Source organism: Lissotriton helveticus, chromosome 9 (assembly GCF_964261635.1).
Source record: "Lissotriton helveticus chromosome 9, aLisHel1.1, whole genome shotgun sequence".
Classification (NCBI taxonomy): domain Eukaryota; kingdom Metazoa; phylum Chordata; class Amphibia; order Caudata; family Salamandridae; genus Lissotriton; species Lissotriton helveticus.
The window spans coordinates 356,250,975-356,278,918 of NC_136070.1; the positions used below are offsets into that span (position 1 = coordinate 356,250,975).

The 27,944-nt window shown below is 44.5% G+C and overlaps 1 protein-coding gene across 1 annotated transcript in view; it reads right to left on the bottom strand.

Moving 5' to 3' along the window:
* DDX24 (DEAD-box helicase 24) overlaps positions 1-27,944 on the bottom strand; it is a 174,154-nt gene that overhangs the window by 67,388 nt on the left and 78,822 nt on the right. Inside the window, exons 4-6 of the mRNA XM_078660095.1 lie at positions 20,561-20,714; positions 13,922-14,437; positions 11,629-11,704 (exon numbers count right to left, since the gene is read on the bottom strand). Coding sequence (XP_078516221.1) covers positions 11,629-11,704; positions 13,922-14,437; positions 20,561-20,714 — 746 coding nt within the window. The remainder of the gene's footprint in view (positions 1-11,628; positions 11,705-13,921; positions 14,438-20,560; positions 20,715-27,944) is intronic.

Below are 27,944 nucleotides of genomic sequence, written 5' to 3' on the forward strand. Positions count from 1 at the left end.
CTGAAACTCCAGACATTGGTGGGCAGTAGTCTTCCAGATCTCCCGGTCACTCTTGAGTGACACAGACTCTGTCCCCTCTGCTTGCTGTACCTCAACTAGAATCCACCAACGGATTCCATCAGACGCTTTCTCCTTCAGCAGCAGCACTTTCCTGAAGTCCTCCACTGGGTTTGAAGGCGGTTTCCGACACCACTTCACACCTATGCACCTGGCTTCCTTGGTGTAGGTAACATGGGAACTAGGGTATCCACGGGTGAGGTGGCTCTCCAACCTTCTGTCTTCCATTGGGTTTCTTCAGGGTCCACTGGGAAGGGTCCTTAATCCTTAAAATTCCAACTGTGACTTATCCGTTGTACTGCGCACGCAGTTGTGTTCCCACACTGCACACGTTCTCCGTGGTGCTCCTAGTCACTCACCTTAGGTGGTTCCTGGTCTTGACCCGAGTTGTTGTTCTTATACCACTTTCTTAGTATATGGTTTGCCCCCCCCGCCAGACCCACTGTGTATTTGGTGCTCTTTACTGTATTTCTATGCAAAGGATTGTGTTTATCTCGGTGTAGGAGATATCTAAACGTGTTAGAGAGTATTATATAATAAATACATATTTTTATAAACACATTGTTTTTCACTTAATTATACTATAAGATTGCATTCTGGTAAAACAAAAAAAAAAGCTGCTTTACACTCTCCTTCTGGACTAAGCCTGATGGCTGCTCTCCAAAGCTGCCACTTAGAGAGCTTGCTATGGTTGTCTAAGACCTCTTAAATCACCATAAGGGTTGTTTGGACTGGCGCAGGTTGCCCACTTACATTAGTGGACAGTACATACCAGGCCAGCTTCTCTCAGGTCCCATGAGGCACAGAATCAAGACTGATTTGCATATCGCTGGGTGTGAACTGAGGTGATGAAGTGAGCTAAAGAACGACGATGGATTCAACCCAGATCTATGACGGGGGGTTTGGCAGGGGGTATGGTTGGGGAGGAAGGAGTGTCTGAAAAGTTTCAGCACTCCATTCATCATATCTCTGTGTTTGCAAAGTTTACAAACTACCATTGGTGACAGTGTACCCAGAATAAATGTGTTCTGAAGAACTGTCTGCTTTTGAATTCACATGTATAATATTGAAGCTTTCAACAATTTAATAGAGAACAGTTTCAAATGGACGCCACACTGTAATATACCAGCAGTGAGATAAGGGATACTACAAAATGAATTGACAAACGTATTTGCCAGAGACAGAACTCAAAGTGTGGAATGTGGCCTGTGTCATCACCTGGCTCATTTGTATAATGCATCCTGCTGTCATATCAGATTCTAAACACAAAGGGAACATCAAAGTAATGCATTCGAAACAAAAACGTTGGCACAGAAGGGAACTAACTTGTGAATGTGCTCCTTGTGAAAGCGCAAAATGCAGACACTCAGTTATCCAGTGGCTGAAGTGGGCTGACCCCCTGCTGTAGATGGCGGAATCAAATGTAAATTATACACTAGCTAACCAACGAATGAAGAAAGCTGGCTGAAAGCCCCTTTAAATAGGTATATTGTACATATTTAAAACAAGCTTTGGTAAATGCAATAGGTTTCACCTATGTGATTAATAGTGACCTGTTTTGTGTTGAAAGTTGTGGCTTGGTGAGCAGTTGTGCAAAATACGTGACTAACTCTTAAAAACAGTTTGACAGTTTTTACTGCATCTCCAGATGTTTGTAACTGTGACATTTTTTATGTGATGTGCATCTATGATTACCCCTTTACAATAAATAATTGTATAGGAGGGTGAATGAGTTAAATGAGACAGCAGCATTAATCACTGTCAGTGTCAGTAAATAAAGCTGAAATTGCCTGCATGCAAGAGACTTGGCTATGCCACGAAACACCTACATTTGAGGGTTATCTACAATTAAACCGACCTGCCAAGAAAAAAAAGATTTGGATGCCCATCGGGGGGAATTATGACTCTCATATCGACAAAAGTAATAAGAAATGCAACCTTGTTAAATGTGAAATGTAAATGGTTATTGGCATGTAGATTAGTTCGTCTGACTTAGGACATGAATTATGAAAATGTAATCCTTATAAATGTATATATGCATTGGGACAATGTGGCAGAGTATGGAATTGAGATGGGGAACTTCAAAGAGGACATAGACTCCTTATTAGAAAAATATGCTTTAGATGTGTTTCTCATTCTGGGGGATTTTAACCATAAGCTGAACCCAAAGAAGATTGATCTCTGGCACAGGGAATTGTTGGATGCCTATGGAATAAAGTATGCCAAATTTCCAGTATGTGAATCCCTGAAACAAGACAAAGAATTAGTAAACTATCTAGGGACGAAGGGTCTCTTTTGCTTGAATGGCAGATTTAAAACAGATTGCCCGGCTAAAAAGACCTTTAAAATAGGCTCACAAAATTGATTATGCGTTTATGCCAGCCTGGAATTTCCCACTAGTTAGGGAATTTAAGATAGCCCAAAGTGAAGGTAGCGACCATAATCCGTTGCAATTGAATATACATGGGGGAAGGAGGGAACACAGAGAGAAAGTGATACCACAAGAAATCGATTTCCCCAAGCGAGTGACAAGACTGACAGAGTAGTACCAGGAAAAATTAAAGTCCTTCCAGCATAAAGTTAAACTGGAGGACTGTGGGGGAAAAAATCTGGAATGGTACGAGGTGAAGATAGCCCAAGTATTACGGTGCCTCCGGGTAGAACTAAAAAAAGACAAAAGAAAGGGTACAATAATCCCGGTCAGCCGACTGAAATGGTTCTCTGTCGACTGTCAAACCAAAAAAAAGGAGATAAGGACAGTATCAAGAAGACTAAGGAAAAAATTCAACCAAGAGAGGCAGAACTATCTTATTAAGTTAAAGGAGTTTAAACAGATGGTTACCGATGCAAAAATGGTTTATAAAGAGAAATATTGGGTAAATTTGCTGGAATCCATTGAAACAAAAAACTTAAAACAATTTTGGAAGCTGGTAAAAGTAGCATCCGGCCCCACAGCAGGAGAAATTATATGTGTTGTCAGCGAAGCAGCCTGGGTGAAGTATCTAAGGGAACTGTATGGTCCTCGAGAACACCTAGGAGGCATAGAGCAACAGCATAGGCAGGAAATATCGGAAGAATTCAAATTAGATTTCACCGAACAGAAGGTAGAAAGCATAATAAGGAACCTGAAGTTAACCCGAGCGGCAGGGCCAGACAATCTCCCAGCAATAATATTAAAGTCACAGTTAAAGTGGTGGGCAAGTTTTTACTCCCAAATGTTCCAAATATTAGCAGAAGGTGCAATGCCAATGAATTGGAAGGGCGCTGTAATCAGGCCAATCCATAAAAAAGGTAGCAAGAACGCGCCACAAAACTATAGATTGATTAATCTCCTAGACATAGGAGAAAAGGTATTCTCAAAAATAGTGTTCAATAGGCTAAATGCGTGGGTCGATGAGTTCTCAATCGTACCTACTGAACAGGGAGGCTTCAGAGAAGGGCACTCCACGATAGACCATTGCTTTGCACTATGGGCAATGGCCCGAAAGTCTACGGAACAAAATGGTAAGCTTTGCTGTTGTTTCATTGACTTTCGGGCAGCATTTGATTCAGTAGATCGGAATTGCCTTTGGGAAACTCTTATAAAAAAAACATACCGAAAGACCTGCTGACTATAATAAATGAATTACACCGGGGTAATTGGGCACAAGTAATTAGGGACACAGAGGGGTCATTGACGCCAAAAATACCTATTGAAAATGGCCTGAGACAGGGCTGTGTACTAGCCCCGCAGCTATTCTCTATATTTTTATCTGACTTACCTGCCTATCTAGAAGTTGAGGGTAGTGCAAGCTCAAGAATGGATGGTTACAAGGTGCCCTGCCTCATATATGCGGATGACCTGGTAATATTAGACCAGATCGAATTAGGCCTCCAAAGAAAGTTGAATTCTTTTAGCGAATTTTGTGCAAAGAAATTTTTAACAGTAAACTTGGACAAAACAAAAATGTTAAGCTTTGGAAAAAAGGTAACTAAGTTTAATTGGTTTTTAGGAGATCTTAAACTGGAATCGGTTAATGAATATCGCGACCTAGGGATGTGGTTTGATAAGTCCCTAAAGTGGCAAATGCATTTGGAAGCTCAGAAAGCTAAAGCACACACATCAATTTCTGGTCTAAAATTTTGTAATAGGTATTACGGGGATATGTCTCACTGACTGCTGCTAAAGGCATTCAGTGCAATGATACCACACAAGTACTCTATGGTGCAGAGATCTTTATTTGAGCGGTAAAGGAGTCTGGGACCAGGAGGAAGGAAAATGCCTGAAATCCCTTTTGTCCCTCCCCCCATCATCAATGGTCCAGGCAATAAGAACTGAATTAGGAACAACAGCTTGGGGGGGGTCCAATCACAAATAGCAATGATTAGATTCTTGAAATATCTGGAAAATGAAAAAGGCCAGAAAGTAGCACAATGGTGTAGAAAAGAGATTCAATCCAGTAATCTAAAATGAGCAAAATCGAGTCAGAAGAAATTGATGCAGGCCTGTGAGCGTATAAAGGTGGTCATGTGTCGAGAATCCCTACGTGTAGAATGTACTAAAAGTGATTTGAAGTCTAATGGGCAGAAGAACTGATACGGAATACCTGTCTAAGAAAAAAATTCGGTAGAATTTATGATAAGGGCTTGGTCTAAGAAAAACTGGTTTTCTTATCTCGACATCTTACCGAATTATTGGTGTAGACAGGAGATACTAAGAATGAGAATTGGGATTAACCCGTGGCTGATAAAGATTTAAAATCAAAAATGTTGTACAATAAAGCGGTTGCAAGTGTTAGCTGGGCACAAAAGGTGACTTGGTGCACATCCTGTTAGATTGTACAACTATCATAGAACAGCGTAAACTATGCCTGCGTCCAATATTTTTAAAACATGACTTAAGATCACGGTCACAGGCGGTCAATCTCCTGACAGAAATGTCTTCTATCGAAATTGCAATTGCACTAGGGAACTATTTAAAGGTAGTACAAAGATTCCTAACAATACATGAGTAATAATTTTAGAAACTGTCCAATAAATGAATTATATAGTTTGTCAAAGAGAAAAGGTTGCGTATACCTGGTAACAACTTTTAAAGGGTAGGACCACCCACAGAAAGTGATGTTTTTATTGGTACTTTCTTTTAAACTACATATTCATTGTGCGAACGTTATAAATATTGCTGTAGAATATTTTAACCTGTAATTATTTTTTTGTATTGCTGTAGAACATTTTAAATCTGTATTTATTTCTCTGCACTTGTTTAAAGATTATGATCTATATAAACATAACTGTTGACTTTGACTTGACTGTCAGTGTCTTGACATTTGTATTGCTCCCTGAAGACTCCTGGACACCCAAGGAAATTAGCAGCACATGCTTTCAAACTCAAAAGTTATTTTAAACTCAGCATCCCACCCCACAAGGTCAGTGCCAACATCCTAAAACTGGCCCCGATTGAACACACACCGCAACAGCATTAATCCAATTTGTGGTATGTGAAATTTAGAAAACATTTGAAAAAGCAGTAGTGAGCTTTTGACAAACGGCAATATTCACCAACTTCTTTGTGCTGGGCCGAAGTCGGAAAACATAGCAATTTCATTTTTGTATGTCTGGCAGCCTCGATCAGAGTCAGTTCCTTATTAGAATTAATGGGGTGGGGAGAAGGCAGGGAAGAGAAAGATTCTGAACATGGTGTGCAAAATAGAGACAGACTAGTCTTACACAAGGCATTTGTACAGCACACTTTCTAAAATGTAAGTGAAATAGAGCTCCGATCCTACATTGTGAACAAGGGCTTACAAATCATCATACAATAAAACATGGTTTCCTGTAACATGCCCAAGCTTGTTACAAACAGTGCAAAGTCACTGAAATGTAAAATAAACGTTTCATTTGGATCGGAGCACCACTGACACGAAAAGTGAAAACGGCCTGCTCCGGGACCTGTTAAGAAATGCCAGAGGCCCGGGGAAAGACTAATCCGAACGTCAACGCCAAGAAAAAGACCATACCTTTCACGTCGCTCAAATGTAAAGGCCGTGGCTCGTGCCTTGGTGAAGAAAGGCTGTGGACAGTGAGGCTATGTTCAGTTTTCAGTCTTCGGCGCTGTTTCCATATTAAGCCTAGACAGAAATGTTTTGCCCCTTTCAATGCCAAACGCAACAAGAAATACATCAGGTTAGAGGGAGAATGTCCCCATGCCTTTGGAGTTTAAATTACAGCACCTCCGTGAGAAAATAGGAAAAGGGAATGACACAAGGTCGATTGTCGTCTTACAGTTAAATTAAATGTGCTCCTATGCCTTGCTTAAATTAAATATGCTCCTATGCCTTGCTTCCAAAGAGCCGCTCTCAGCTAAGTGAAGTGTCAGAGGCATGGCCCGGTCACTCGCTTTCGAAAGGAAATGGGCTTTAATTGACAGTGCCAAAGACAGGTTTAAGACGCCCTACACAAGACTGGGAAAGTTATCCAAACTCTTTTTTTTCCACTTTCGACCCTCTTGTAAAGCGCCGAACTGAACACCGAATTCCAAATAAAAATACTACGACAAAAGTATCACTGATTTAATTACGAGACGTGTCAATTAGGTCTGTAAAAGAACAAAGGGTGAACATTTGATTTAATTAGTTCGCTTAACAGAACGTATACAAAAAAAGCTGAATCGTTTGTAAGCAATCCACACCCACTCAGACCATTCCGATGGGCTCATCATTACGGAAATGCGTCTCAATTCGATGAAAATTGCTGCTGATTTGTCTGCTGTCCAGACAAGAGACAACATCCTCTGTTGCGAGGGTGCTAGGGCCGGCTGAAAACTAATTCAGAGCCAATAGCAGGTCCCTGTTGAGCGTACCTTGTACCGAAGTCCAACAATAAACCACATCTCTGGTCAAACTGCTAGGCAATGCAATAACAAAACAGCCATTAAAAAAAGACCTAACATGAACCAGCACATTCATTTCAGTTATTCAAAATTCTTACACAGTGTTCACTTTCAGGCCCTCTGTTTGCTTTTTAGGTCGAGGACCTAAAGGCTGCGCTTGCGCAGTCTGGGGTCGGAGAATTTATGTCTTTAGGTAGGGCAGTTTAACCTGCCTCCCTGCTCCGTCTCTCCTGCATTGGCTGGTTTCCTAAACGGAGGCCAGCCACTGGAGGAGAGATGCGTCACTCCAATTTAGCCCCGTCTTTTTCGGATTCGGGGGCGTAAGTTTTGCTATTCTTTAGCTCGTGACGTCGTCTGTCACTCAGGACAGCAAAACACGCCCCCGAATCCGAAAATGGTCGGAAGCTTGCGGCCGCCATTTTTTTCTCTCGTCTTCCGGTGAGGATCGTCTTGGTCTTGTTTTACTTGTTATTACTAGTGTTAATATTAAAATTCAACGTTTGTTTCTCGGCGGAATGTATCCGGCTTCCCAGCTCTCTCCTCTGTTCTCGAATATTTAGATTTAATATTTTAATAACGGCAGGCTCTGCAGCAGGGAAACGGCAAACACCGAAGAAGCTTTTCCACGCAGGGGGTCATTACGATGCAGCGCGGGCTGCCGCAGTTCCTCTTCGTGGGGACGAGCAGGTTGCCGGCTCCTTTGATGTCACTCACCCCGCCGAGCAGACGCGCGCCTCCATGGGTCCTGCGAAGGGTGGCAGCTACGGGTCCTTCACTCGTTTGCAATGAAGAGAAGTCCCCTTCCCTTTATGTAAAGGACGGAGGCTTTTACTCTTTCATAATCCGCATACCCTTCGTTCATTTAGAACAACAAATGAATGGCAGACTTTTTCTGTCAGTCTCAATTTTCCGTTTGTTATTCTCTCACTCCAGGTCCTTTGCGATGCTCGGTATTAACTGCCTGTGCGGCCTAATAACAGAGTTCCTATAGCCAAGGGTCAGAATGCAGGTGCTGTCCATCAGCCTCACTCTCTCCATACATTTGCCCTCAGCAGACACCAGACACATCCCTCAGCTCATCCCCCGAGGGTCGCCCACTCGCTCACTCAGGAGACCCCCTTTCTTCACCTGCCTTGCTCGCTGTAGGGGCGGAAGGCGTCAGGCTGCAGTGTCAGATAACAAGTTGCAGCGGCTCTTAACAATCTGCATATAATAAAGTGCGCTGTAAATAACAGATATTATTTCACTTTTTATGGTACTCTATTTACGACATTCGGGGGAAGGCAGGCTGCGGGGCCTTGCTTTGTTTCTAAATCATGAGATCAACGTTTTGTTTGAGGCATTAATTGCTCAATTCCTCCAATACGCGGACTGGGGGAAGAGTGACGAACGACAAAGCCCAAGTATAAAATGACAACGACTTTCGGTGATTTAAATAAGATAAAAAATAGAAAGTAGCGCAAGCCTGAGCAACACGAGGTTGAGTTGCCGACTCGCCGAGAGCAGCAGCACACAAGCGAGCAAGAGCAACACAGACTGTGGGTGGCAGGGGCGGAAGAGAGGGAAATTAAGAGAAAACAATACAAAGCGAATGGTCCTTTCATAGGCTCATGGCGCATGGAATGCTCCTATCTGCCAATTGCACGTTTCCTGTGTTTACCACAGGCAGTGCCACTGCAGAGGAAGGGGTGGCAAGTACTTCTTTATCACGATGCTTGCACGAAACTAGAAGACAGGCCTATCTGTGTATGGTTGGGTGCAGTTTTATAATCACTCTGCCGTTTGATGCAGAGCTAAGTGCATTGGTCCCAGGACCACCATTTCAACTCGCACGACTTTACAACATTTAGGCGTGTATTGATGTTGGGCTATTAGTCTTAAGTCCCATCAACAATTGCGTCTGCTTCGGTGGGAGGTCTAAAAAACGGCTTTGCAGGTCTGAAAATTGCTTTGAAGTTGCCGACTACCAGACTGGAGCAGTGACCTTCAGCTGCGGTGAAAACGGGCCCACTGTTGGTGGCATGTCCACATGCCTGCTCCTACCCACCTAGGCACTTTCTGTACTCCATTGTAAACCCGGTTAAATGTGTTTTGAGGTTGGTTGAATTAGCGTGTGCATAGTATGAATGGAGGCTTGAACGTGTAGCTGTGCTGGTGAATTCCATTCATTAACATGGATGCTGCCGTGGGCACAGTTGGCTTTCCAGAGAACTAGGAGAGTTGGTGAGTGTTCCTGAAACACGGCTGGCTTGTCTCTTGTGAGGAGCCTTTCGTATGTCTCGTGAGAATCGCTCACTGGGAGACCTGATTAAAGTACCACGAAGGGGCGGTACACTGCATTGAATACCCCACGTTTCCCATTTTCAGAAGTGACATATATTTAGGGCTTGGGATAGACTACTAATGTGGTGATGTGGTGTGTATTTGCAAAATCCTTCCACAGAGCCATTTGTTGTAATACGACACCGCCTACAACTCTCGTAATTCTTTCGTGATCGGACTACCAGAAACTACTTATTTCGGCTGCAAGAGCGCTAATTAGAGCCTTGCCCTCACGAACCCCGGAGGGTCCCAGGTCTGGCCGTAAACCGGTTTTTGTTCAAAAGCTGTCTTCACAAGCCTTTAGCATATGTACACGGTCTGCATTCCATCGCCAGATCTGAAACGTTGACAGCGTCAGGGGTTAGCTAACACCACCGTCCGTCCGTCTACTGATGGTTATGTAAAACTACAATTTCCATTTATGTATCGCCTCACACAGCAGTCCAGTCCTGCTGTTTCTATAGGTTGTAAATCATATGTTACTGTTAACCAGCTTAATACTAATCGACTCAGGAGAATGGCAGGCTGAGTCAGCCTCGCCTGGATTTGAACTCACGACTTGGAGATGCACCACATGCTTCAGAGCGGGCATTCGCCTCACTGAACATCCCAGAGAGGTTTCGGACCAGTAATCCGTTTGCAACCAACACTCCCACACCCACTGGTCTTAGTCAAACGTTGTGTAGAATGTCAGCCATGCTTTCATGTGTAGGTCGGACAGAGGCGGTGCACTGAACCCACTCGGGTTTCCCGTTCAGTGTCTTGCCCACCTATCATGAGCAGAAGTTGTTGGTAGTCTGGTCGGTGCAGTGTTTCTCCTGCGCCCCCTTCCCAGCTCAGGATGACGGGGTTAACGAGCTTCGAGTCGGGCTGAATGCAAGGACTGAACAGGATGTTGTGCAGCCTGTTGTTCAGGACGATTCCTCGGATTCCACCTTTTGTTTGATTCAGCTGGGCTGAGATTTTCCAGAAGTGTCTCCGACCTTAAGATATCTCTGGGTTGCTGACCCTCCCAATCAAAACATCATTAGCGCTCTGTCGATGCTTAGAGTTCAGTCAGCTGGATTTATTTGCAGTTTGTTTTTTATTTATTGAATAACATGTTATTCTGTATTTCTTATGCGGCCTTTGATTATGAACAGATTTCTGTTTCTAAATGCCTCTCCCACTCTGACTTTGTCGAAATTCCACTGTCTCTGCAATTCGGTAGCCCCCTCAAGAATCCCGGGGCTGATCCCATCTCTCAGCACAGCAAGAAAACGCCACCTCTTTCCCCACTCTGAACCCTCTGTGTGTGTGTGTGCTCTGAGTGCGTGTGGGGGGGCTCTGTGTGCATGGGGGGGCTGTGTGTGTGTGTGGCTCTGTGTGGATAGCTTTTTTTGTAGGCGGCTCTATGTGAATGACTGTGTGGGTGGCTTTGTATGTGTGTGTGGGTGGCTTTGTGTGTGTGGCTCTGTGTGGGTGTAAATGCAATAGGTCATGCATTTGCGAGCAATTAAGCTATTGGCAATGTAAATGACAATGCCATTTATTTATGATAAAAAAAAGTCATGAGCAATGCCAATAGCTCTACCTTTAATAATGCCGAGACCATTGCATTGTAAATGCTTGTTGTCTTTGCTGCTACTATGTAAACATGCGCCACAGTGCTCCGGGTTGCAACCGAAAGGGAGCACTAGTGTGGGTGCCTGCTTCGGCAATGGAGAGACTGCTAAGTGCGCTGCTTGATTTCCAAACAAAAGGCAACGCTACAGTGGGTCCCCGCTTCAGCGTCTAGGAGACTGGTGAGTGTGCATTGCGTTCAGTGAGTTGAATTAAAAGAAGTTCCAACTAGGATTAAAACGGTACTTGGGCCACGGGAGACTGATAAGAGAAACACACATAGTAGGCTACAGCCAATTAAGCGCTGTGCAGGTGAAACTTCACCAAAAAAAAATGTTTTAAAAGGGGCTTACCTAACTAAAGACCTAAAAATGGCCACTCAAATTGCCTGTAACCTAACTAAAAAGATCTCTTTCCCTGCGGACCAGAGAGCAAGTAACTACTACTAGGGACTATTTGAATCAGTAATTAAACAACGAGCAAGAAAACCACAGCCTCATAGTTTTTCTTCCACAAATTTCATTTCTCCAATCACCCAAGAAAATCAGAACCAGGAACCAGTATTGACGCATAGTTTCTATTTTATTCTCCATTTTGTCATGGGTTAGCTTATGATGGAACAGTATAAATTCTTATGGTTGCAAGACTACCGATATGGCGGTTTCACCATTCTTGGAATCGGAACCTGTATGTCTTACTTAGGAGGAGGTGGATACATTACATGTTAGGACGTCAAAACATCTCAATAATTATTATAATGGTGCTAAAGAATATCCTACCTGATAATGGAGTACATGTTGCACATTCGGAATATCGAGCCCACGGGCAGCAACATCAGTTGTTAAAAGAACGCAGCTGAAATACATTTAAAGACTGGTGACTGACATTTGAACTTTAAGACTGAACAAGAGAACAACATACAAGCAAATGAGACAGCAGAGAAATACAGCCAGCGCAATCCCACTTTTACACACGCTGACGTTCCTGTCGTTATATAAACAGAGCATATACATCTATGACAACATTATCGGTTTTATTCCCAAAACATCTTAAGCACTTGTATAGTTTTAATCTTCACTCTCTTCTCACTCCCCAAAAACACTATGCAGTAAGCGAATCCATGTATCCATCACCAATTTGTATAAAGTAACATTTTCTTGCATTTCTACCACGCAAACTGCTTTTAAACTTTACACTACAGCCAAGGCTTCCGGCAGTGAGCTTTGCCACATGGGTCTTATCCAGCCCCTCTATTCCTACTTTAGGAAAAGAATAGCTTATTAAAATCTTTGAAGAGCAACTTCACAAAATATGACCCCTTGCCCACACAAAAGACAGGTTTCCTTCCGCGAGTCATTTTCTATTTTGAAACACTACATAAGAAAAAGTTTCTTAAGACAACTTTCATCTCCCCGGATGCAGTCACACTTTTAGCTGGACCTCCAATTGACTTTTCACAGGCATTCTTTTTAAAAGATCAGCCTCAACTTTCAGTCCCTTTACTAGAAGTAGAACAATTCCTAGGAACAGTGCTTTTTAAATGCTAAAGTAATTCTCAAAAACAAGTCAGTGCCTCGAAGGGAGATCGACTGAACTTCTTAAATTACGTGGGGTACAAAAAGACTTTTCGATTGCAAACCGGCCTTATGAACTCTTTGGACCTTGCTGGCCATTCCTGAGGAGGGTGAGCCAAGGTCCTATTCTGAACAGAGGCTCTGCGGTCTCCAACAATTCATTTTCCTACCGTCTCTAACTGTTCCAACGGCCAAGCAGAACAAATGTTTCCAATGTCGCAGCATTTGTCTACATTACCTCCAAATTTCAGCTGCTTCTAGGACTTAGGAATTAAAATTTCATGTACCACCCCAAAAGAGTATATCATTTAAGCCATGCTCCCCTTTCCAAGCAGTACCAAAAAAACAAAATCCGCCTAATCAGGGGAACATGCCCCACAATTCCTCATCTCCTGCTGCTACTTGTGCTGGCTCTCCATGTCTGCATCCCTCCAAGGCTTCCAGACAGTGATGATTAAAGCTAAAGGTCCAGCATCAATATGGGAATACATAATGGTTTTAGTACAATGGTTTTGAGCCTGCACTTTAACTTCGGTTATATCAGCCATTGTATATTTTTATCTGCGCCTATAATTTAATTAAATTAGTATCTGGGCGCCATATATTTCACTTCCTTTGGATGCCGTGGGTGTTAAGGTGAAAGTCTTGCGCAATTCAAATGAAGCAGGCTGACCCAAATGGATGAAGAGGGCTGACCGACAGAAAGCCTCTCCGTGTATGTAAATACATATGTAACTTTTTTTTCCAATTACAGGAAGTAGAGAAGGTTGCAATTGCTGTCTAAAGATCAGACCTAAAAACGGACGTACATTTGGCCAGATCATCATCCATGGAAAACATGTTATCAGGGCTTAATGAAAACCTATGTAAAAAGAAAATAATGTCTCATAATCCACTGTTGGTGATTACAAGTGAGAATGGCATGGAACAGAACACCAGCAATAAACATTATAAATCTTCATCAATAGAAAGACTTGGGGATTGGGAAGGAAACAGACATTTTGAGCAGTGAAACTAAACTGGACGCGGACAACCTCGCCAGCAATGCTAAGAAAATTCAATTGCACACAATACGCTCTGAAATCCATTATTACAATTATTGAAATAATGACTGTGTTTATTGACCTTATGTGACCAGGAAAGAGAGCAAGGGAGGGTGTAGAAGCCACCACTAAGGGGCTTTAAATGTGGTGTAAACTACAGATTAAAACCTGTGGATGTCATTCCTGTATTGGTATGTAACCTTATTTTCTCAAAATACCCGTTTACTACACATGCAAAGGTTCATTTAATTTTAGTATGTATTATGAGCACTCTATTATAATCAATGGGCTAGATACGGCCCATTGCGGTAAAACACATTTTTCTTAACAGGAATAGTTAGATTATTGGAGGGGCTGCCAAGAGAGCTATAGGCCCACTGGCACTTTAGTTTGTACAGGATTATTAAGTAAAAGTCTCAAATCGCCACTAAAAGCGCTGTTATCAATCCACTTACTTGTCACGCTCAGAAAACCGCTCCAGATTTTTGAGCCTCTGCTTCTGGTGCATGTTTGCATGCAGAGGCAAGGGGGTGCTATCCAATATGGTAAGAAGATTATTAAGGCGCTTGATACAGTCTATGCTGTTGGCAAATACCATGGTTCGTCCCGGGTACTGAAGTAAGAAGTAGTAGAGGTAATAATCCTTCTCATTGGTATCACAGTGGATCTTGGTCTCAGTCAAGGTTTCCACCGTGGCTTCTTTCCGTGTTAAATCGATCACCTTGGGTTTGCCCCTCAACCCGATTTTATTGATCAGTGCATCCAGCTTGGACTCTTTGTCCATTTTCTTCGAGTTCTTTTTTTGCATGACTCTTGTGGGAGCCTGATGGATCAAGGTTAAGGTCGCAGAGAACACAAAAGTCTGCCTCTTAGGGTTGTAGACTGAATCGTTTAACAGCTCCAGTAGCTGAGAGAGCTCAACGAAATGCCCCCGTTCTACCATTCGGTCTGCTTCATCAATAACAAGGCACCTGTCAAGCAAGATACAAAATGTGAGCTAGTTTTTTGTGTACTTCTTATTTTATCAAGTTTTTAATATAAACATGCCTGGGGTTATCAGCCAGCGAGAAATTATATAGTTTTCAAAACAGTAATTTACAGCTGAAATTTTGTCAACAACAGGCCCTAGCCAATCAACTGCAGTGCAGATAAAGCTGCAAGCCACATCATCTTCAACCAATCCTCCCCTTCTGTCCCCCAACTTTGGAAGGGGGAACCCTCCCGCCAACTTGCTCACAATGTCAAAAGCCCCGAGGGGCATAACCATCACCATGCAAAATTACAGAAAGAAAAAAAACGGGGGATGTTGCTTCGATTCCCACTCAATCAAAAATGCCCTAGACCCGCTAGCAAGGACGAAGCGCAGACTGCAACACCCCACCACACAACGCAATGTACAGGTTTCCATTTTGCCTCATAAAGGGGAAGTGGAGTACCATTCATATTACTAATTAATCGTACCATTGCTAAAACAGACCAGAGACTGTGATGTCCCTGGATCAGCAAAGGGCAGTCTGAGCTATTCAAATTATAAGCTATGGTCAAGCTTGGCGACTCCCAAACATTGCAATGCCAGGTGCCACTCTGGTTTCCACTATGCCTAAAAATCAGTCAGTAGGTTTTAAGCACAGCAACATCAGTTCTGCTGGAAAGGGTATTGGAAATCCTGAATATGCTTGTTTGACATTGGTTTCCAAAAATACAGACCCTTAGGGCAGTCCCACCAAATGAGCAGGACCACTCCCAGGGCTGCACTGCCTCTCCGGTACCTCAGGGTTGCAGTGTGGTACATACAATTAAGTCGAGATGGTGTATAGTGCCACCCGAACCATATTTAATAATGGATTTCAATTCCCAGGACTGAGGCGGAAAATGAATGAGTGTCCCTTCACAGTCGTTCCCATCAATTTAGTGTCATCTGAACCCCAAAGCTCGTTCCAATTCCTTATTATATTTACATGTGGTTGGCATATCTTGCACCAAGTGCAACTTGTAAAGGCTATAAATGGGACCTCTAGAGCACATGAGATTGAAGAATAGTTTCTCAAACTGATTATTATCCCTAGTGGCTGCGAATGGTGATCCAAGGTTCCATAGCCAAAGGTCAAAAGCTCACTTACATTGCAAGACATTTTTTTTTTTAATCAAACATCTGAATTTATGCGGGGAAAAGCTCCCTTTTTTAATTTCGAAGTATTTGTCGATTTGGTGACCAACTGCTTCCCGGAGGAGCGGGTCGAGCAGTAATGAAGGATGTAGGTGCCAAACCCCTTAGGTAGCCAAGTCAATTAGAACCAAAATGGAGCGTAATCAGAAACTGCAATTTTCATCGTGCTGGCCCAAGTCATCATTGCATTGGTCAATAAAACAATCAATGCAAGAGTCTGCATCGTGAATGTGGGCGTCAAAGGTATAACCACAGTCAGAAGTGTGTAATTTGAGCTACACATCTCTAAGGCCAAGATTCAGTAGGGAGGTCTTTAACCACTTAGAGAATGTCCCTGTCTGGACTGCCCACCTTCCATTCAATTCCATTCCATTCCTGGTGAATATCGCAGACAGCGTTAAAAGCTCCCATCAGGCTGATATCTCCATGTACAACCTCCACCAAGCCCTCCAGGAACTGCAAAAAGAAGGTATCCTGTGATGCATTTGGGGCATAAACCGTAGCCAGAGACTTATTGGTTACTCTGCAATGTTCCAACGAGAGCAATAAACATTCCATTGTTATTGGTTTTGATAAGTGAGATAATGAAGGGCGTATTCAGTTTTGTATATATCGCTACACCCCGCTGTTTAGTGAGTGTTGAAGAGTGGTATGCAATGGAATATGAATTGTATCGTAGTCTCATCAATTCCTCTGCAAAAATTGCGCTTGTTGAAAACATTACATCTGGGCCCACATCTCTAATGTTCTTACAAATAACCCCCTTTTTATTGGGCACACTGAGGCCTTTTGCATTGAGGGTGACTATGTTCACCATCTAACCCATAGGGTGTAACGAACAATGGGGTGGGTGCAAAAAGGTGTGGCTACAAATCGTAAGTATTGGTAGGCCCCAATCTTTTACCCCCGAAAAAGCAACAGATCAAAAACAGCAAAACTAATAATGATGATAAACAAGGAGGGGACGAAAAGTTCCCCCTGCCACAATATTTGGAGATAAATGACCCTAAACTCTACAGCTAGGGGGGAAGAAGACCCTTTCCTGGCAACTCTGGCAAATCCACTGGCAGAACACATCCTTTCCCCAGAATCACCAGTGTGACCAGGGATTCCACTAAGGTCTCCCTCCGCCCCACCAGGACTGGCCATCAAGACTATAATACTGTTACCATGTCTCTGGAGGCCACATTCCTAGTCCTGGTGGATCACTCACGGTGCAGTCGAAGGAGATCCATAAGGCAATCACAAGGCAATGCATCTATAGGTATTGTTCAATTGAAAACTCAGGGTATACACAAGATCATGACAGGAGCCATTATTGATCGCTTGAGGCCCGTGGCAGAACATTGCGGTGCCTTGGGCGGCTCCAACCAGTCAACTCAATTCTCCCAAGCTATGAACAGAAGTTTTGCCCACATTGATGATATTCCGTAGCATCAGCTGGGAGGGGCAGCCCAACAAGCAGTCCGTCCACTTGACGTCCATCCCCTAATTCAAAATAAAGGCAAAAGGAGAAAATCCATCTTTACCCAACACCATTGTCACTTAGCTTTTGGTGATTGCCTTAAAGTTTGACTCGCGTTGGAGGGCTGCCTGTCCAATATCCTGAAAGATAGTACATGAGTAGGTTTGCAGCAGACATTGCCTACTTCCCTAACTCTGCGCTGGACATCTTCCCTTTCAGAGTAATAGTGAAGTTTCAGCAGGACATTGCTAGGTCTTTGTTGGGACTGCCTTCTGAGGTCTGCAAATGAACTCTATCTATGCCAATTTCTGGTTGTTTGTCTCCAAGGATAGAAGAAAATATGCCCGTAACAAAGGCGTGGTGCTCAACACTTCCTTCCTGAGGCCCCAGATTCTAAGTTCCCTCTTGCAGTTTTGCCCTCAGGTCTGAACGGAGGTCTATCAGGCCGTTATCGAAAATGTGGCAAAGTGTCACAGAGCTCGGTTTTAAAAGTGGGGATCGCTCAAAGAGATCCAACTCTGTAAAGAACATGGGGCCTAGTCAAAGTATGAGTGCGCATTATCCCAGTCACAATTGCTTCCTGGGCAACTTTGGGGTTGGTCGAAGTAGGCCAGGAGGCCGTTTAGATCGATTTCTTTATGGGTGGAAGAAGAGGGTTCCCCGTCTGGTTGCTGGGCTCCACAGTTTCTATGTCAAATGACTTTTAGAAAAAAGGTTTAATCTCATCTGCAGCACTAAGCAGGCAGGGCTGGATTCCTCGAGGGGCCCCAGATAATATTATCAACAGAAGAGTGCGGCTAGATTCAGAGTGTTGCTAGAGTGCCTCTACAGTCGCAGTAAAAGTGATCACTTCCCTGGGTGCGCCTAAGCATGCAGGACTCCACGGTGCACAGGATGAACAGCTATCAATTATCATTCCTACAATGGCCCATAAGAACTCCACAAGGGGCCGAAAATATGTATTCCAGGGCAAGCAACTGTCCAGTAAGCTAAAGGCCTAGCAGACCACAAACAGGGGAAACGGGAGAGGCCACAAACTAAACCCCCAACAGCCAGACCACATCCAGAGCGCAAGGCCCATGCAATTCAAACAGATGCCACTTCTGCAGCAAAAACCGGATCGCAGCAATGCCCTTATTTTCACATTGGGCTAGCATGGGGACCACTGTCCCAGAGTCATGATTCGTCAACATCTGCCACCTAACCAAGTTCTTTTCCCAGAACTGAATGTGCAGGGCACTACAATTTTGTGGTCCCCAGGCACCGTGCGTCAGCCACCCTCCTCGTTTCACACTGAGCTGGCTGCAAGTTGTAAGGGGTGGGAGTCTCCGCTCGCCAAAGGTGTCGCCATGGGTGCTTCCACTGGTGTGCCTCAGTATCTCCCATGGGCCACCGCCTGCACGGAATTCGCCTCAAACCTCTCTCCAACGCAGAGAGGTTTGGCGCCCAGCAGCATCCCCAGGCAGCAATGCCGCCCATCACGCCGGGTTGATCAGTGCCACTCAAAAAGGCATATCATGTCCTGCAGCTCGTCAGGTTTCCATGGCCGCATTCACGGTGGGACCTACATGGAAAGAATGCTAAGGGCCAGACGGGAGCTACAGCGGAGCATGTACAGCTACTCTGTCATCTTGGCCACGCCAGCCTCATTCCCCCCACCCATGAGCTTCTTAAACAGAATGCACACTATGTAAATACTTTAAGAAACATCTCGGTTTGTGTGTGACTTTTATAATAAAGAATGTCAAAATTGCAATGTCGAAAGAACTATTAAATCCAGCGATTTCCTTTACCCCACTTCATTTTGGAGATGGAACGTGTGCCTTCTGTACTCCCCTACATTTGGACCATAAAAGGACAGCCAGAATTTATCTGTGTAAAAAGATTCCGTCTCTGGTTTTCAACGAAAGACAAAACATCAGTCTTATTGCAGGTAAATGTACATGCCATCTATGCAAAGTAATATCATTTGCACTGGGATGTCAGGTAGTCTTAGACAAGTTAGAGACTACTAAACTGGCAGAGGTGTGAACCTACTTTTGAAGAAATTATATGCATGATGCACACACGTCAGAGTGACCTAGTGTTCTCACACTCATGAGTAATATTAGGATGCGAACAGTGCCATCTGCCCCATACAACATGATGCAGAGAACCTCACCACTCGAGGGTGCCAAACTGCAGCATAAGGCCAGCTCCTCATTTATCGGTTTGCCATGATATAAAAAGTAATACTTTCAGTGGGAGCACATGCTTTAAAAAACAAATGACAAAAATGGTCCCTCAATGGTAAAAATGGGACCAGAAAAGAGAGCTAAGCTACATTTGGTCTTACTTACAAGCTCTATTCTAGCTACCAGCTTGTTAACATCCTTGCATGAGGTCAACCTATCTCAGTTCCCTATTTCAAGGCTAAAACGTCTGGGGCTTTTATCAGGACCAGGGTCCCTAATTACACTGCATAGTGACACTATGAAGGGTGCCCCTAAGGTCGCTGTCCAGACAGGAACTGTCTGTGTAAAATACAGGAACTGAAATTTACAGAACCAAGCACCCAGCACAGTGGAGGTTAACACTCTCCCTGAAAAGTAGTAAGTCAATAAAGTTAACTGATAGTACCATTTTAAGACTATGGTACAATTTTCAGACTAGGGGCAGAACAGCCTTGGAGATGTAGCTTAGGCCATTTTTTCAAACTTCCATTGAAGATACACCTAAATGTTTGCCACTACAAGACGTCTTTAAGAGGTTTCTGAGCTTCTTTATACCCACTTTGAATGTTCAAATACGCCAAGGCCTAAATATGCGCTTCCTATTCACTAATAGGCTGATCTTTCAAGAACACTATATTTTTCATGTATGCCACTCACAGTCCAGCCAGCCCCTTGGCACAACATGTAGTGATATCAAGAGGACATGTCGTCCACGAAGTGCACCCTGTGCTGCTCCACGTGATGTGCCCTCCTGAAGAGCCCCACACGCAGTTATCCCTTGATCCCGTGCACATTTGAGAAGCGCAGCTGAAAACCAGAGATGGAATCCTTTGAAATGTAAAACTGAGCATCTGGCTGGATTTATCTGTAAAAATAGGTCTATGAAGTAATAGCTGAAAGAGGCCTAACCAAAACGTTTTGGAGTTCATGAGAAAAAGAAGTTTGGCCAACGGCAAACAAGCAAACTTAATAAACAACACCATAATGTAATGAAAAGTGGATAGGTATAAACATAGTGACATTAACGTGCACAATGGTACAAAAGATGAAAACACATGTATCTTTCAAACAGAAGAACGACAGAAACGGAGAATAACTTGCTATTATAATAGGATGAAAGACAAATGAATTTAACAGCTGATACCATGGTCACTTTTGTTTAATAATTAAGGGATTAGGTCTCATATGTGCAAAGTTCCATGAGGCATCTAAATTCATTCATATTTAGCCGCAATAATAGAGATCTCACCTGAGCTGACGAAGATTAAAAAGATGGGGGTGCCTGTCTTTAATTAGCTCCCAGAGCCGTCCTGGCGTCGCAATCACAATTTCTGGCCTGCGATTCAAAATTCTTTCCTGCTTCTGTGCAGCCATTCCACCAACTAGAATTGCAGTTTTAATACCTAGACAAAAAGAAGGGAAAAAAAGTAAGAAAAAAAGGAGTACTTCACTGAGATGAGATACTGCGTTTTATTGAGTTCTAATTCAATTCTAGAGCCTTGTACAGCCACTGAAGAACTAAGTCAATGCAAGATAGTAACACCACTACTAATGATTTTTATACTATGTATAGGCAGGTACATTTATGCCACGGGACAAAACCAAAAGTGGCCCAACGACGTTATTTAAACTAACCGAACCAATAAAAGCACACATTCACTGCTACAGTGCAAATACCAAATTTCAGTGTACCCCGTACAGCAAACTTGTTATGGGCATATTAGAATAGCGTTACAAATAGAAAGATCTCTACTAATGATCACAGGCCGGTTCCTGATGATGTTCTACTTTACTGCATACATTTATCCCCCTGTAGCCTGGTTTTGGTTAAATATCGTTTTTTAAACAATTAAACATAAAACAATGACATGACATTAACCACATATACAGCAGTGAAGAATGTAAAAAGGTTTTGCTTATCGCGAGACAGTGCCCTTCCCCACATTCATTAAATGTTAATCTTTAACATATTAAATTCTGCAAATCTGCACATTTACTATATATATTTACATGGTGGCAGTCGCTGCAGTGCATTTATGATTTAGACCCTAAATGTGTCAATCGCTAGGCATAGTGAGCAAAAAAGTCCTGCGTGCCAACTTCCATACAGATCTGGCCAGAGGAAAAAAGTTAACAAGCATTGGCATAGCCACTAGGTCTCGCTTTTGGGACCTTATAAGTATTTAGTTATGCAGCACAATATATTTGGTGCAACATCATCAACTGTTCCATGGCTAAACACTTATAAGGTCCCAAAAGCGTGACCTATTGGCTACGCCAATGCTTGTTCTCCTCAGTCAAAGAGGACAGAGGCGAAGGGGGCAGAGGCGATGGGGGCAGAGGCGAAGGGGGCAGAGGCGATGGGGGCAGAGGCGAAGGGGGCAGAGGCGAAGGGGGCAGAGGCGAAGGGGGCAGAGGAGAAGGGGGCAGAGGAGAAGGGGGCAGAGGAGAAGGGGGCAGAGGAGAAGGGAGCAGAGGAGAAGGGAGCAGAGGAGAAGGGAGCAGAGGAGAAGGGAGCAGAGGAGAAGGGAGCAGAGGAGAAGGGGGCAGAGGAGAAGGGGGCAGAGGAGAAGGGAGCAGAGGAGAAGGGAGCAGAGGAGAAGGGAGCAGAGGAGAAGGGAGCAGAGGAGAAGGGAGCAGAGGAGAAGGGAGCAGAGGAGAAGGGAGCAGAGGAGAAGGGAGCAAAGGAGAAGGGAGCAGAGGAGAAGGGAGCAGAGGAGAAGGGGGCAGAGGAGAAGGGGGCAGAGGAGAAGGGGCAGAGGGGCAGAGGAGAAGGGGGCAGAGGAGAAGGGGGCAGAGGAGAAGGGGGCAGAGGAGAAGGGGGCAGAGGAGAAGGGGGCAGAGGAGAAGGGGCAGAGGAGATGAGGAAAAGACGCTATGGGAGAAGAGGGCAGAGGAGAAGGGGGCAGAGGAGAAGGGGGCAGAGGAGAAGGGGCAGAGGAGAAGGGGCAGAGGAGAAGGGGGCAGAGGAGAAGGGGGCAGAGCAGAAGGGGGCAGAGGAGAAGGGGGCAGAGGAGAAGGGGGCAGAGGAGAAGGGGGCAGAGGAGAAGGGGGCAGAGGAGAAGGGAGCAGAGGAGAAGGGGGCAGAGGAGAAGGGGGCAGAGGAGAAGGGGGCAGAGGAGAAGGGGGCAGAGGAGATGAGGAAAATACGCTATGGGAGAAGAGGGCAGAGGAGAAGAGGGCAGAGGAGAAGAGGGCAGAGCAGAAGAGGGCAGAGCAGAAGAGGGCAGAGCAGAGGAGGGCAGAGGAGAAGAGGGCAGAGGAGAAGAGGGCAGAGGAGAGGAGGGCAGAGGAGAAGAGGGCAGAGGAGAAGAGGGCAGAGGAGAAGAGGGCAGAGGAGAAGAGGGCAGAGGAGAAGAGGGCAGAGGAGAAGAGGGCAGAGGAGAAGAGGGCAGAGGAGAAGAGGGCAGAGGAGAAGAGGGCAGAGCAGAAGAGGGCAGAGGAGAAGAGGGCAGAGGAGAAGAGGACAGAGGAGAAGGGGCAGAGAAGAAAGAAGCTAAAGGAGAAAAGACAGAGGAGAAGAGGATAGAGAACAAGAAGACCGGAGAAGAGGACAGATGAGGAGGGCAGAGGAGAAGAGGGCAGAGGAGAAGAGGGCAGAGGAGGAGAGGGCAGAGGAGGAGAGGGCAGAGGAGGAGAGGGCAGAGGAGGAGAGGGCAGAGGAGGAGAGGGCAGAGGAGGAGAGGGCAGAGGAGGAGAGGGCAGAGGAGAAGACGGCAGAGGAGAAGACGACAGAAGAGAAGCGGATTCCACAATGGTAGCTGCAGTGCACGGTCATCACTGTGAAACCATTTCAGGTTTTCAGCGCTGAAAGTGTTTATTCATATGTAACTCACACCAACCTGTTAAACAGGAAATGTTTTGGTTCTCAGGCGACTGGAACATCTTTTTCCGGAATAGCGGATGCGATTACTTCCGAGTTGACTGGGCTGTCTTTTCCAAGGCGGGTTCTTTCTATTTTTGTAACCAATTATATCCTCTTCGGGGTGATGGTAGAATTATCGAGCTCCTACGGGGTTGCCACAAGAACCTATCAGTAAGTTTAAACTAGAATTACCATTGGCTCCTTTTGTCTCCAGTTTCTGATCGTAAGCAAAGGCAAAAGCTGGGATTTTCCCTCCATTCAAAAACAGGGAGGTAAGTCTCACGTTTGTGAGTCTCCCGCCTGATTCGAAAGTGCCTAGAGGGTCACGCTTGTGAAAATGCGCGTACGCGGACAGAAAATTGTCAACATTACGCGCAGTCCTAAAGAAGGTACAGAGTGCATGCAGTCAGTGTATGAATTCAGTGAACCAGCAATGACACTTTGCTGTCCTAGCAAATGAACTTCACTGTTCGGGCAAAGACAAAGCTTGATTTTGTCAGTTGAGAAGCTCCCAGCTGGTCACGTCTGAGAAGAAAAATTCAGGAGTCTCTCAAGCAAGGTCGGTAAGACCGGTCAGCATGATAAGGTAAGTAAGACCGGCCGGCATGATAAGGTGGGTAAGGCGGGTAAGACCGGTAGGCATGATAAGCTTAGTCTATACTGTTCTGTAGCGGTGCATTTGTTGACATCTGAGAAGCACCCCAGATTTACTGCATTACAAATCCGAGCAAGCTAGGTGGACCCTCGAGTGGTCCGTGTCTAAGGCCATGTTCCAGTATGGCACGGAGTGATCATAAAGGATGGGGCAGTGGAGAGCCTCTTCTAGTTCCCACTCTTTCGGCATCTCCAGTGTGTAATGATGTAGAGTCTTTTCCTGACAAGCTCTTCTGGAAGGTTACATCATGAGGAGCTTGATATTTTTGGAGGCAGTCAAAATGCGTGTGCGTGGACAGAAAGTCGTAAACAAAACATGCGGACCCGAACCCATGAGTTGTGCGCGCGCTAAACGAATAAATAAAGGACGAGAGTGGTGCACGCGCAACGGGAAAAGTGAAAGCAGGCTGGCGAGTGGTGTGCGATGTGCACGCACCAGGACGAGAGAGAAAAGCCATATGGCGCCTCTGCTTGTCATTGTGCGCGTAATCGTACGCTCTATGCCACCCAGTGGCACTTTTCAAAGCCCACTCACTAAATGTCTCGCCAGAGCAGCGCAAAGGGGTACGAAAAAGATACAAAGCGTCATATCTCATACTAATGGTCTTGCATAATATACCACTGTGCGACCGGCACAAAAAAAAAACACACCAAAAAAGACTATCAACAGAAAAACATCGTGGTTGGTCTGAGTTATGGCATGCTCTGATAACTAGAACTGGCGAATTCCAGTGGTATTGAGACTCAGCCAAAATCATTAATCAGTTTTTAACCAATTTTATAATATATATGCAGTAATCCGTAGCTTGACTTCAGCAGCTCAGTCGGCGCCACTCCTTCGCAGACACAGACACGGACCAAAGAGTTCAGATGCTGGTTATTTTATTTGTGCTCCTTCTGCCGCCATAACGTTTCGGCTCCGAGGAGCCTTAATCACATGACAATGTCAGTGAATTCAACAACCTTATTTAAAGTGACTGTGCATTGGATACAGCTGATCATGTGATACACTGAGTAATAAACATTGAAGACCTACTGGTTTTTCGCTGTGAGGCATAAACAGTAAAGATTGTTAAACAATACTGATTAAATGAAATTCTAACCAAGGGGGAAATTTTATTGGCAGCTTCAAGATGGTCTAACCTTGACTATACAAAAATTTGCTAAATACGTGCAAATATGCTGGTTTGTGCAAATTATCGCTGTGAACACCACTGTTTAACAAAGTATATGAAATACGTGGTTAAATCCAAAGTCAACATGAACAAACCGTAAAGATGCAGAGTTTAAATGCATGAATAATAGCAGCAAGAGTCCAAGGATAAATCCTTAATATATGTCAAATACATGTTAAAACCTGGCAGTAAAGTACATCATAATATAATAACGTGATCCACCATCCCCTGTGCAATGGTTAAAACTGATACCCCTCTGAACAGCTAATGCCAGTGCTCTGAGTGGTGATTTTAGTTCTGAGAAACAATCCAGTATGTGTGCGTTGTTTACATAGTCACTATTTCGTTAGGATGTCACAGAACTGGGCATTAAGCGGTTCTATAAACAAAGAGTCGTGCTCTGCTGCGACTGTCATTACCCTGCCCATGTGTCGGAGCAGGGACTCGTATATTGCTTTTATGAAGCAGGCTTGTGTGCGCCCACTGCGAGGGCTTCAATTATGCTTCTGTGTTACAGAACTATTCCAATCCAATCCAAAAATTCTTTATTTCGGTCTATTAGACCATAAAAGATACAATAAAAACATTCAACATTAAAAACATTAAAAAGAACATTCCCTTATGTGAAGAACATTGCATAAAAATTAAATTCCTTAGAAGACTATTCATGAGAGGGAGTACATTACAGTTCATATCAATGTTCAGTCTTTTAAAAGTTTATTCCTTATCTGCCACATGGCCATTATGTATTTGGCAACTGCAAAGACTATGTAAGGCAGGGTGCTAGTTTTCAGTATTCTATAAGAATTCAAATGGCTCCGTATGGCCAAGTTCCTACATAATGGCACACGCCAGTATTTCCTTGGTCTATTGTAGGCTGGGCAGAAGAACAGGACATGAGTTTCCTCCTCATCATGATTACTGCACCCCGGACAGATTTTATCGTTACTCTTTGTCCATTTGCAGGTAAAAGTTTTAATAGGCAGGGTGCCCAACCTCCATTGGATGAATAGTTTTCGTGCTAAAATGGGGAAAATAATGTCCAAGAAACCTTCAAATTGATAAGAATTTTTGGAATTCAAAAACCGATCTGTTAACATGCCGTTATTGGGTGCGGACACCTGAGTAAATATACTTTTTTCCTTGTGTATTTCCACTAGTCTTTTGCGGGAGACCCTTTGGCAACCTTGTTCGGGAACCTCCCATAGCTCCTGGAGTCTCAGACGATACAGTTCTTTCTTAATGAAGACCAACCAGGGAATTTTATCACGCTTGTTCAAGTTCATTACATGGATGAGGTCTTGCCTGTAATGAGCAAGCTCGCTTGTGGACCAAAGCCTGTGCCAGAATCTTAAAGGCTTTAATTCCAGATCCTCAGCTATGGAGGGGAGACCCACATCTAATCTCAAGGGGAGCAAGGGTGTGCCACGGGGGAGAGCTAGGAGACGTCTGAGGAAATTATTTTCTACACTAAGAAGTTCTTTCCCTGCTTTATGCCCCCATAGCTCACTACCATAAGTAGCGGCCGCTTTGGCTTGAGTTTTATACATTTCTATTGCTGGGCTAATAGGTTTGAAAGTAGAAGTGTTTGCAACCTTCAAAATTGCACCAGACAATTGACAAAGCTTTAGCCGTGACCTTACTATTTTGGGTTCCAAGATAATTTCTCATGTAGGGTTACACCCAAATACTGAAAGGTTTTGACCCTTTCCAGCCTTGCTGTGCCCAAGGATGGGTTAGGTCTAGTTTTAGGGGAGGGGTTAAATATCATGAACTTAGTCTTCTCTGTATTGATCTCAAGACCATGTTGTCTACAGAAAAGACCAAATCCATCTAGGATCCGCTGGATCCCCATCAGTGATTTGGAAAGCAGGAGGGTATCATCGGCGAACATGATAGCCGGTACCCTCCTGCCTGCCAGGAATGGAGCGTCGTTGTCCCTAACATTGTCAAGATGGGATATGACACTGTTAACATAGAGGCAAAACAGGGTTGGCGCCAAAACGCAACCCTGTCTTACCCCTCTAAGGAGTTGGAACCTAGATGACGACGCTCCATCCCTCCCACACCTAACCTGTGCAAAATTACTGGTGTGGAGCCTAACTATAGCGTGTAGTAGATGGGTAGGAACACCCAGCTCCTTTAGAACCTCCCACAATTTCTTGCGGGGGACCAGGTCAAAGGCTGACCTCAGGTCCACGAACACCATGTACAGCCTCCCCCCCTCGATCCTCACAGTTTTCCAGTAGAGGAGAACGAGGCGGAAGATTTGATCCATGGTGGACGTGTTTTTCCTGAAGCCAGCCTGGAGGGGTCTCAGGATTTCATTTTCCTCCATCCAATCCAGAAGGTGGTCCAAGAGAAGGCGAGAAAATAGTTTTTGGGGGACATCTATGAGGCTGATCGGCCTGTAGTTGGCTGGGAGAAGAGGAGAGCCCTTTTTAAAAATAGGCACTATCTCCGCCCCCAGCCAAGTACAGGGGATCTCCATACCTCCCGCGATGGAATTAAACAAAATGAGGAGGTACGGGCCCCATATCTCTGGAAGGTGTCTAAAGAGGTCACCAGGCAATCTATCCAGTCCCGGGGCCTTCCCCTTCGCCAACCTCTCTATTACACTGACCACCCCACCGAGGGTAAATTCTAATCCGGCTACAGGATTGGACATAACATCCAGGTCCACATCATTGGCAAATTCAGAGGTATCTTGGTACAATTTGCCAAAGTGTTCTTCCCAAACGGAAGACGCAATGTTTGACTCCACTGCAGCTTTTGGTTCTCCTGTGCCTGTGTTTACCAAAGACCAAAATGTTCTAGAATCCCTCACTTCTAGCGCCATGGAGAGATCCTGCCATCTGTTCCAATCCCATTCCGACCTTGCCACTGCCATGGCTTCCCTATATTTTCGCCTAAGCTCAGCGACCTTACCCTTATCAGAA